Source organism: Coregonus clupeaformis, chromosome 9 (genome assembly GCF_020615455.1).
Source record: "Coregonus clupeaformis isolate EN_2021a chromosome 9, ASM2061545v1, whole genome shotgun sequence".
Taxonomy (NCBI): domain Eukaryota; kingdom Metazoa; phylum Chordata; class Actinopteri; order Salmoniformes; family Salmonidae; genus Coregonus; species Coregonus clupeaformis.
The window spans coordinates 35,267,770-35,280,108 of NC_059200.1; the positions used below are offsets into that span (position 1 = coordinate 35,267,770).

A 12,339-nucleotide genomic window follows, 5' to 3' on the forward strand; every position below is an offset into this window, starting at 1 on the left:
CAGCTAACTAATGATTAGCATTAGCGGCTAACAAGATTTAGGCCCAACTTGCTAAGAAAAGACAAACTAGCTGTTTGCAGATGTAAGAAACACCAACTAATAGTGTAATTATAGAACACTAGTGGATTTATATTAAGAAGCAAAATGAAAACAGCATCTTTGTCATCAACATTGTTGCATGTGCTGTACTGACCATGCAGACTGAACACAAGTGTCTCGTGGTCGAGGAACAACAAATGCGCTCTTTGAGTGACGGAGCGGGGTTAGGTCTGTGTGGAAAGCGGCATGAGAGAGAGAGAGAGAGAGAGAGAGAGAGAGAGAGAGAGAGAGACGTTACACACGGCGTATCACATTTAACAAACCAAACATTCAAATACCGTTATAGAAGGTAAAGTAAAAACCCAAACCATTCCGTGCATCAATACTGGTATATCATAAAATACGGTATACCACCCAGCCCTAGGACAGAACACATCAGGAATAAGGTAGGAAATCTGTCTGTGTCCAAACTAAGTAAGAATTAAGAGGGATCTGGTCTCACTCTGTCATTTCTGTAGGGCCAATCGACCAATCAATAGGAAGACAACTTGCTATACTCCAGCCATAATCCTCAAAAATATTCTTATGCAGATTAGTGTCTCCCTAACCCATTTCCATTTGCAGTCTGGAAGGTATTAGTCTGACAGCCAAGTGGAGCCCAACAAATACTGCACACTTCAAAGCAGCAGCAAACCATCTAAGAAAAGCAACCTGGTTAAATTTTTATTTGAAGGGTAAGAAATAGGCTAGGCCTAGGCTGTGCCTACTGCAGCGACTGTTAATAGATTGCTAATAAAAAGTATTCACTCTGACTCTACACAATGTTATATTATGTTATTACATATTAATGCTATTTAGGGGCACTGTTTCTGATCTGTACTTCAATAGCTTTCCCACAAGGGAGGGCCTAGTGTGCATCCCTTGCATCACCCAGCTCCGGCATAAAGAAAATTAGACCGCATAATCCTCTAGCATCTGACATTTGTGCAGACAAAACAGCAGAGAACCTATCATCAGACAAGACACTGCAGCAATAGGTAGGAAACAATGGACAGGAACTGAATACAATGAGCACAAGGGATCCAATTCCGTGGGAGACAGTGAGGCTGCTTGAAGGGTCTTGTCAGGGGCACTGAAATGTAATACCGGCTCGAGTGTTATGCTAATGTCAGACATGAGAACTCAGATCACTCAAGCCCATCAAGCCCAGTTGATAATTACCTGTATTGTATTCAAAAGGACACATTCATTTTCCTTACCGCTTACATGATGAACCAGCATTTTGTTTATTCAGGGTTATGGAACCATAAATAATATGCATAGATTTTCTATTCATTGTTTAACCCGGCATTATATGGATGAATACATGCAAAATGTGCCCACTTATATCATACAACATCCCTTCCTGTCTGATTTAATGACATCCTGCTATAACAAGCATATTGGGGCCTAACAACTCTGGGGGGAAAAGAACTAGGCCTAATCAAAATATTTGTTTTGGAACAAAGGTTTTCAGAGCAGTGTGCTAGACTTAGGACCATTGTTATGACTGACATCTTCAAAGGCTATGAATGTATTTTCTTCTACATTTAAATTGTTACTGTAAAAAGTAGGCCTATAAAGTGGCACATTTGTACAGTAGTTTCAAAATAGCTGATTTTAATCCAGCATTCCTCATCAGGGATCAGTTGGCACCGCAGTAAAGACGTAGCCTTCTCTGTCTTTGATTATACTAAGTGCATAGTGGCCAGATGTGACCAAACCCAGTCATCTGTTGGACGGCACAACCACTTCTGTTGACTGAAAGAGGGGTTACAGCAGCAACCCCCTCCCCTCAAAATAAAGCCATTGTTCTTCATTACTGCTCAGGGCACCAGAGAAACAGAGAGCAGCAGGAAATATACAGATCCATTTCCACACCTGTTTTTCAATCACTGGGCTACTGACTTGACAGTGAGCCAAACTCAATACAGGATACGGGGGGGGGGGGAACGACATTCAGATTACGTGGAAAAATGAGAGATCTAATGACCTAATCTGACTCTTAAAATTACAGTGAGGTTTCAAATCAAATCAAATTGTATTTGTCACATACACGTGTTTATCAGATGTTATTGCGGGTGTAGCTAAATGCTTGTGCTTCTAGCTCCGACAGTGCAGTAATATCTAACAAGTAATATCTAACAATTTCACAACATATACCCAATACACACAAATCTAGTAGGGAATGGAATTTAAGAATATATACATATATGGACAAGCAATGACAGAGTGGCATGGACTAAGATACAGTAGAATATTATAGAATAGAATACAGTATACACATATGAGATGAGTAGTGCAAGATATGCAAACATTATTAAAGTCACTAGTGTTCCATTTCTTAAAGTGGCCAGTGATTTCAATAGGCAGCAGCAGCCTCTAGTGATGGCTATTTAACAGTCTGATGGCCTTGAGATAGAAGCTGTTTTTCATTCTCTCGGTCCCAGCTTTGATGCACATGTACTGCACTCGCCTTCTGGATGATAGCGGGGTGAACAGGCAGTGGCTCGGGTGGTTGATGTCCTTGATGATCTTTTTGGCCTTCCTGTGACATCGGGTGCTGTAGGTGTCTTGGAAGGCAGGTAGTTTGCCCCCCGGTAATGCGTTCGGCAGACCGCACCACCCTCTGGAGAGCCCTGCGGTTGCGGGCGGTGCAGTTGCCGTACCAGGCGGTGATACAGCCAGACAGGATGCTCTCAATTGTGCATCTGTAAAAGTTTGTGAGGGTTTTATGTGCCAAGCCAAATTTCTTCAGCCTCCTGAGGTTGAAGAGGCTCTGTTGCGCCTTCTTCACCACACTGGCTGCGTGGGTGGACCATTTCAGTTTGTCAGTGATGTGTACGCCAAGGAACTTGAAGCTTTCCACCTTCTCCACTGTGGTCCCGTCGATGTGGATAGGGGGGTGCACCCTCTGCTGTTTCCTGAAGTCCACGATCATCTCCTTTGTTTTGTTGACGTTGAGTGAGAGGTTATTTTCCTGGCACCACACTCCCAGAGTTAAAAGAGGTTAACAGATTCAGTCTCACTAAAAAGTTAATCCAAAGGCCTACTCCAAACATCACTATGTTTGGATAGTGAAACCAGCCCCCTACAAAGCAAACTGTCCTGGTTCTTCTGTTTTGCTGTGAAACAATGGCAATAGGCAAAATCAAAAGAACAACTATCGTTAAAATGCCTAACTACATCGGAAATAACTGCACATTAGGCCAGTTAGGCTATATTGAATGCTTTGAAAGTAAATAGATGGCCACAAACCATTAAATGAAATTGAGTCTACATTAAGAACTTCAAATGCCTCGTCAGCTGAACGATTTCAATTGGAGCACTTGAGTGATTTGATGACTGCACGTATGATGAGCTCAAAACCATCGCGTGCGCCAAAATGTAGTGTTGATCAACAAATGAATGCGCCTACAGCACTCTCTTGCCCTGAATACACCGCAATATTTACCATCGTTGCAGTGACTCCATTTATCTTAAATCCTGCAATTCTTTAGCATAATCTAAAGTGTGGTCGAAGTAAATTATTGATTTGCTCTGTCTGACTGTATGCCTACCCAATGCTTTGTTTAAAAATCAACAAGGCAGCAAATGCAATAGCTTATCCAGCACCTACCACTGTTCCAACAATGGATTAGGGTTTAATATTTTCCCAGCATTTTACAAATGTTCCATCCCGAGAATAAATCACTTTTCTCCCGGTTATCCCGGTATTTCCTGCCAAAACCGGTGTCATTCTAAAGCATATAAAGCATATAAATATGTCTGGATTTGATTAAAGCTTTGATCGGCATGAAAATTCAAGCCTGATGCTACCTGAGCCTGATGAGCTATACATTAAAATACATTTTATGAGCCCAAGTCTAAAAAAGCCCAAATGATTGTACCGTTATCCAATACATAGCCTATGATATGTAGGCTATCGCACATTACACACGACAGAAAAACATAAAAGGCCATAGATGTAGCTATGCTCTCTTGGGTAAATAAATGAAACAAGCTAATATTTTTTTAGTGTGGACTGTATTACTGTACTGTAGTGGTTCTCAATCCTGGTCCAGGAGACCCAAAGGGGTGCACTTTTTTTTTTTTTTGCCCTGGCACTATACACCTGATTTAAATCATCAGCTCATCATCAGGATTTTGATGATTTGAATCAGGTGTGTAGTGCTAGGGCAAAATGTTTTCTGTTGTGTGTAATGTGCGATAGCCTACAGTCGTGGTCAAAAGTTTTGAGAATGACACGTATTGGTCTTCACAAAGTTCGCTGCTTCAGTGTTATGAGATATTTTTGTCAGATGGTACTATGGTATACTGAAGTATAATTAGAAGCATTCCATAAGTGTCAAAGGCTTTTATTTACAATTACATTAAGTTTATGCAAAGAGTCAATATTTGCAGTGTTGACCCTTCTTTTTCAAGACCTCTGCAATCCGCCCTGGCATGCTGTCAATTAACTTCTGGGCCACATCCTGACTGATGGCAGTCCATTCTTGCATAATCAATGCTTGGAGTTTGACCGAATTTATGGGTTTTTGTTTGGCCATCTTGAGGATCGACCACAAGTTCTCAATGGGATTAAGGTCTGGGGAGAAACTCCTGGCCATGGACCCAAAATGTCGATGTTTTGTTCCCCGAGCCACTTAGTTATCACTTTTGCCTTATGGCAAGGTGCTCCATCATGCTGGAAAAGGCATTGGTTGTCCCCAAACTGTTCTTGGATGGTTGGGAGAAGTTGCTCTCGGAGGATGTGTTGGTACCATTCTTTATTCATGGCTGTGTTCTTAGGCAAAATTGTGAGTGAGCCCACTCCCTTGGCTGAGAAGCAACCCCACACATGAATGGTCTCAGGATGCTTTACTGATGGCATGACACAGGACTGATGGTAGCGCTCACCTTGTTTTCCGGATGCCCCAAACAATCGGAAAGGGGATTCATCAGAGAAAATGACTTTACCCCAGTCCTCAGCAGTTCAATCCCTGTACCTTTTGCAGAATATCAGTCTGTCCCTGATGTTTATCCTGGAGAGAAGTGTCTTCTTTGCTGCCCTTCTTGACACCAGGCCATCCTCCAAAAGTATTCGCCTCACTGTGCGTGCAGATGCACTCACACCTGCCTGCTGCCATTCCTGAGCAAGCTCTGCACTGGTGGTGCCCCGATCCCGCAGCTGAATCAACTTTAGGAGACGATCCTGGCGCTGGCTGGACTTTCTTGGGCGCCCTGACGCCTTCTTCACAACAATTTAACCTCTCTCCTTGAAGTTCTTGATGATCCGATAAATGGTTGATTTAGGTACAATCTTACTAGCAGCAATATCCTTGCCTGTGAAGCCCTTTTTTTGCAAAGCAATGATGACGGCACGTGTTTCCTTGCAGGTAACCATGGTTAACAGAGAAAGAACAATGATTTCAAGCACAACCCTCCTTTTAAAGCTTCCAGTCTGTTATTCTAACTCAATCAGCATGACAGAGTGATCTCCAGCCTTGTCCTCGTCAACACTCTCACCTGTGTTAACGAGAGAATCACTGACATGATGCCAGCTGGTCCTTTTGTGGCAGGGCTGAAATGCAGTGGATATGTTTTTTTGGGATTAAGTTCATTTTCATGGCAAAGAGGGACTTTGCAATTAATTGCAATTCATCTGATCACTCTTCATGACATTATGGAATATATGCAAATTGCCATCATCAAAACTGAGGCAGCAGACTTTGTGAAAATTAGTATTTGTGTCATTCTCAAAACTTTTGACCACGACTGTATATATATCATAGGCTATGTATTGGATAACGGTACAATCATTTGAGAACCACTACTGTACTGTATTACAGTGCATTCGTAAAGTATTCAGACCCCTTGACTTTTTCCACATTTTGTTACGTTACAGCCTTATTCTAAAATTGATTAAATAAAATCCTCATCAATCTCCACACAATACCCCATAATGACAAAGCAAAAACAGATTTTTAGAAATGTTTGAAAATGTATTAAAAATAAAAGACAGAAATACCTTATTTACATAAGTATTCAGACCCTTTGCTATGAGACTCGAAATTGAGCTCAGGTGCATCCTGTTTCCATTGATAATCCTTGAGATGTTTCTACAACTTGATTGGAGTCCACCTGTGGTAAATTCAATTGATTGGACATGAATTGGAAAGGAACACCTATCTATATAAGTTCCCACAGTTGACAGTGAATGTCAGAGCAAAAACCAAGACATGAGGTCGAAGGAACTGTCCTTAGAGCTCTGAGACAGGATTGTTTCGAGGCACAGATCTGGGGAAGGGTAACAAAAAATGTCTGCAGCATTGAAGGTCCCCAAGAACACAGTGGAATCCATCATTCTTAAATGGAAGAAGTTTGGAACCTCCAAGACTCTTCCTAGAGCTGGCCGCCCTGCCAAACTGAGCAATCGGGGGAGAAGGGTCTTGGTCAGGGAGGTGACCAAGAACTTGATGGTCACTCTGACAGAGCTCCAGAGATCCTTTGTGGAGATGGGAGAACCTTCCAGAAGGACAACCATCTCTGCAGCACTCCACCAATCAGGCCTTCATGGTAGAGTGGTCAGACGAAAGCTACTCCTCAGTAAAAGGCACATGAAAGCCCGCTTGGAGTTTGCAAAAAGGCACCTAAAGACTCTCAGACCATGAGAAACAAGATTCTCTGGTCTGATGAAACCAAGATTGAACTCTTTGGCCTGAGATCCAAGCGTCACGCCTGGAGGAAACCTGGCATCATCCCTATGGTGAAGCATGGGGGTGGCAGCATCATGCTGTGGGGATGTTTTTCAGCAGCAGGGACTGGGAGACTAGTCAGGATCGAGGGATAGATAAATGGAGCAAAGTACAGAGAGATCCTTGATGAAAACTTGCTCCAGAGCGCTCAGGACCTCAGACTGGGGCGAAGGTTCACCTTCCAACAGGACAACAACCCTAAGCACATAGCCAAGACAACGCAGGAGTGGCTTTGGGACAAGTCTCTGAATGTCCTTGAGTGGCACAGCCAGAGCACGGACTTGAACCCGATCAAACATCTCTGGAGAGACTTGAAAATAGCTGTGCAGTGACGCTCCCCATCCAACCTGACAGGGCTTGAGTGGATCTGCAGAGAAGAATGGGAGAATCTCCCCAAATACAGGCGTGCCAAGCCTGTAGCGTCATACCCAAGAACACTCAAGGCTGTAATCGCTGCCAAAGGTGCTTGAACAGAGTACTGAGTAAAGTGTCTGAATACTTATGTAAATATAATATTTCCGTTTTGTATTTTTAATAAATCTGCAAACATTTATAAAAACCAGTTTTTGCTTTGTCATTATGGGGTATTGTGTGTAGATTGATGAAGGAAAAAAACGATTGATTCAATTTTAGAATAAGGCTGTAACGTAACAACATGTGGAAAAAGTCAAGGGGTGTGAATACTTTCCGAATGCACTGTATATTATACTGTATTATATGGACTGGAATTACGCACCTCATTCAAATCATGAAGCTGGGAGAGAACATGCAATGCTGGTGCAAGACATGCGGCCTACAAAAAGTTACAATTATAGGCTAGCGAATTTGATTTTGAAATATAATAGGGCCTATTTTACATTTTTATCAATAGTAGGCTGGCGCATATATACCTTTAATAATATGTCCCCTAATGCTATTTATTCTTTCCTCACTTTTATTCTTTCCTCACGTTTAGTTGTCCTTATCTTCATCATTGTAATGACATGCTTGAATAATTTAGGACTAGAATAAGATGCAGACGGCTTTCACTTCTATTCAGGAAGATTGAATGGTTATGGATCTGAATAAATAACTGCTATAGTCTACCTCCATTGCGTGTTTTCTTGGCTGCTGTATTTAACATTCAGCAAACATGAGCTTGCATCCCTCTTCGAATAGTCTATTAGTATAATGTCCAGCACGCCATTCTAGTCTAGCTTGTCCTGGGACTCCAAGAGCTAAGGGGTGTTTTTTAAGGAAAGAGGCCAGCAGAGCGCAGGTGCGCATCGCGCAAGATACAGAGGCTATAAGTTAGAACCTTATGCATAGTATAACCCATCATTCATTAGCTAAATATCAGGCTAATACTTCATTGAATGTATTACTTGAAAGAGGTAGGCTAGGACATCTATATATAGGGCTATATATATCAATCTAGAACAGGATTACCTATTTTGGATGCAATTTGAAGAAGGAGAGAGAGAAAGACTGCAAGAGAGGGCTTGCGTGCACTCTGATTTAAAGCAATGATATTCGAGTGATAGGCTGTTTTAAAACTCTGCAGCTGCAATTTTAAAAAATCATCTTTACAATTACAAAATATGGTGACCCCCGAAAGCCAGATGGAGATGTGTAAATTAGACGTGAATTCAGTCCTTAAATTACTGTAGCATAGGCTATGCTGCAGCAAATGTAGGCCTACCTGTCACAAGAAAAATAGTTACCATGATGTAGGGTGTCCAGTGTCCACCCACTCTGCCCATAGTGGGTGAGAACGCACTTTAGTGATGAAATTTCACTTCTTTATGTTATAAAATACATTTTACCTAGACAAATCCGATTATTCATGTTTTGAATCGTTCAGTGGGGCTTCTCTAACGTATTATTAACATTAAATCCAAAAAGTCTGATTTTGTAACCTAATACATCCGATAATAAGCACAGAGCTCTGTTGACAGAGTGTTGCTGCTTTCTTAACGCCACTTTTGAAGAATTTACATGATGTGGTGCGCACGTTGTTTCAGTGAGTCATAAAAAGTAAAATTAGGATGACATTAGCTGAATGAAATGCAAAAGGCTTTGAAGATAATAAGCTTGCTATACACTCAGTGCTCCGTTGACATTTCACAGAGATACGCTTATTTTTGTGAGAAACTTTTAAAAAGAACAGGAATTCCGCATCAATATGAAAAGCATATACTAAAATGTGATACTACATGTCAAATCGATATCTATCATGTCCTGCAGATGCGGGAAGAAATATGACGAGTTCAACAGGAAAGTGAGCCTGTCAGGTAGCCTTAATTCTCACACAGCATCAAGCCTAGCTGACACGATGCTGTAGACATTTTCCTGATTTTAGACAATTTTTTTCTCTGGACTCCATTGATTTAGTCACCCTAATTTTGACCATCCTACAAGGGTAAAAACTCCAATAACATTTGTCAATAAACTCATGAATGCAACTGTTTATGTCAAATAGTTTTGTGTTCTACTTGTAGCCATGGTTGTCCTTAAAATAAAATGGTAAAACACTTAATTGTGAGGCTACATTTAGGGGCTGGACATGCAGATAAATGAAAGTTAAAAGCAGATTTTTGCTGGCATCTTGGGATTGATAGGGTTAATACCACGTGTTGAACGCATAAACATGTTTTCTATGAATTCACCATATTGACTGACTTGGTCTGATTAGGATACATTAACTTATATAAACAAATATAATAATACAGGCTACCTAATATAAATATACTGTACCTAGTATAACAACCTGGGCAATGAAATGCTAAAGAGCACCCAGAAGAAGGACTCTGAAAGATGATAACACTCTGAAGAAATGCCAAATATTCAGCCTATATGTGTGAGCGTTTTTGTAAAGATTTTGGCTTTGTTCTTAATTGACTTGCCTGGTTACGTGCACATTTTGTGGACTGCAAGTGTTGGTACTTTGTAGCTTTAATTAAGATGAACCTGTTGATGTTTAGGCTACAGTAAACTACAATTCCTATTGACTGAGTATAATTTCGCATAGTGGATAGAGGTAGGTAACCCGACCATGTAAGTCAACACGTAGGAAATAGATGTGTACATAAAAAGCAAGTGTGTTTGGCAATTGGCAGGGCTGCCTAATGCACCCGCCAGATTTTTAGGAGAATCGTTGATCCCTTTCCACAAGACTAGACAGACTATGATAATTCAAGAAATAACTACCGGTAGCCCATGCTTCACATTGAGTTGCTTAACATGAATGACATATTCAAAAAAAACTGCAGAGATTCAGGAGTTTAGCTACATCTGAATTGAATTGACATAATGTCTGTTCATCGTGAAATGTATGCGCAACGCGGGGACTGCATACCTTGATACAGCTGATGGCAAGATATTTGCAATCATTGAATCAGCTGAATTCGTAATAGCCTATCGCGTAGTCTATAACAACGTTTTATGTAAACCACTGATTTTAATTTTAAAAGGTGTTTAGGAAGCAAGCAAAATCAAAACAACACCACTAACAACTTTTGTCTCCATCGGTGAAGCATCTGTACACCACTGATGCCGTTCCCTGGGCATTCAAATGTAAGGTTATAGCTACAGAGTATTCTGCCTAGCTAAATTACACTGTATCTCTCTGCGTCAACAGCCCACCAACTCACACGAGACACACAATGTGACCAATCGATCACCCCAGTACGGTTCATAGTTTGAGCAGACTAAATAATCTTTCTAAAGATTTCTAATGGCCAACATCACTCAACAACTAATTATATCTGTAATAAAACTGAGCATCTCCCCAGAAAAATTATGCAATTGCAATGGTAGCCTGCCTAAATGAAGCATCGCACTGAATAGCTCCCGCTAGAATATTCTGCATTCACTGTAGGCTTCGGCGTTCTACAGAATATGGATAATAACAACCCAAAAGTATTGAGAACAGCTGACTGGTTAACTTAAACAAACCACGTTCAACTTCTACACTAAAGATTAATTTACACTTGAATACTATCTAATTTCGCTCATTTAAACTGCCAGCTGTGTGCGTGTGACAGTGGCACAGGTCTCGAGACGAGAAGGGAAAACTAGCCAAAGTGATTTGTGTGAAGGGCTAGTTGACTATATGGAAGGCAAAAACATCTGTAAAGGCTGTATTTGAGAGAAATTGAAATATTCAAAGAATGTAACAACTATTTGAGTCTTGTTTTTCTTCCTTTAGGCACATAAAATACCGTATTACAACTTGAAGAACAGTTACACTCAGTTTCGTTTATTATTATCGATCCACACTCATGCGGGCACATCCAGAAAAAGCTTGCGCTTAATGCAGACAAATTTCTGCCCCCCATGTCCATAGAAATCCATTCAAAAGACGAAATCCTACCTTTATGAAGAGCTGCTGGAATCATGAACAAAAAGAGAAGAGTAGCGAGAGATCCGTTGCCTGTGATCGCCATGTTGGACACCTGCTTCTTTCTATCTGGCGGCGCGAGTAGTACTTCACCTAGCGACAACGGCATACACTTTAATGACATGCACGGAAGGGAGGGGACAATTCAAATTGCTTGTTTAAAAAATATGGTTAGGCAACTGAGGAAGCTAACAAAAGTGTTACTGTGGATACTTATTGAATATGAGCAAGTGAAAATTCTTAAGCATTTTATTTCAATTTTTCAACCATTCCAGAACATGGAATTATTTTTGTGTAATGGGTTAAAATGGGTTCAAGGCAAACATGCAGTGAACTTTCCTAATTATTTGTTGTGTGACATACAGCTGATACAGTGCTTGCATGACTCATTGATATATGACTCATGATAAACTGGGTAGTATCATGTGGTTGGCAGCTTTGAAATGCATGTATTCTTTAAATGGCAGCTATCAAAGATGCTGGACTTGAATGCAGTGAAACTTGACATGACAGTCTTTCCTGCATCAATTCAATTGCATGGACATATGCATATAAAATTGCCTGTGCTCAAGTTCAAGTAAATAGGCTACATCCACTTTGGGCATCATGCAACTAAAATAAAAAACAAGCATACAGTCAGTACTGTATTTCCAATATTTCCAATATATCTTGTTGAACATATAGTTTTCACTGTTATATTTTATTTATTGAACACAGTACAGCAAGATATAGACTTCTGCCCTATGTCCACATTACATTGATATCAGAGGTAGAAGTCTTCACAGGTCCACAGGAAAATGTAATGTAAAATGTCCACCCGAACCCGAAAACCCGCATGCGGATCCGGGTCCAAAATTCTAACTTTTCCCTCAGGTCCTGGTCGGGTCCTGTTTGACTGTCATCAGGTCACGGGTCTATGTAACTACAGCTGATAAACCCGAGCGGACCCGACAATGGCTCTGTATAGACTATAGCATTTTTGGGGGGGCTAATAAGGTGAATTTATTGACTTATAGAAGGCCTAGACAGCATATAAATAACTATTCTTTAACCAGAAGAGCAACTTGGCTGAAAGAGATTATTTGTTCGTCACTCGGGTCCAATCGGGTCTGGTCTAGACAGGTCAGGTCTAGGTCTGGTTGT

General features: G+C 40.9%; 1 protein-coding gene across 5 annotated transcripts in view; it reads right to left on the reverse strand.

Annotated features, from left to right (window-relative positions):
* LOC121573977 (cell adhesion molecule 1) overlaps positions 1–11,297 on the reverse strand; it is a 435,550-nt gene extending 424,253 nt beyond the window's left edge. For all 5 annotated transcript variants that reach the window (XM_041886409.2, XM_041886413.2, XM_041886412.2 and 2 more), the window contains exon 1: positions 11,170–11,297. In XM_041886409.2, the coding sequence (XP_041742343.2) occupies positions 11,170–11,242 (73 nt within the window). In that variant the 5' untranslated portion in view covers positions 11,243–11,297. The remainder of the gene's footprint in view (positions 1–11,169) is intronic.
* Positions 11,298–12,339: the final 1,042 nt, after the last annotated feature.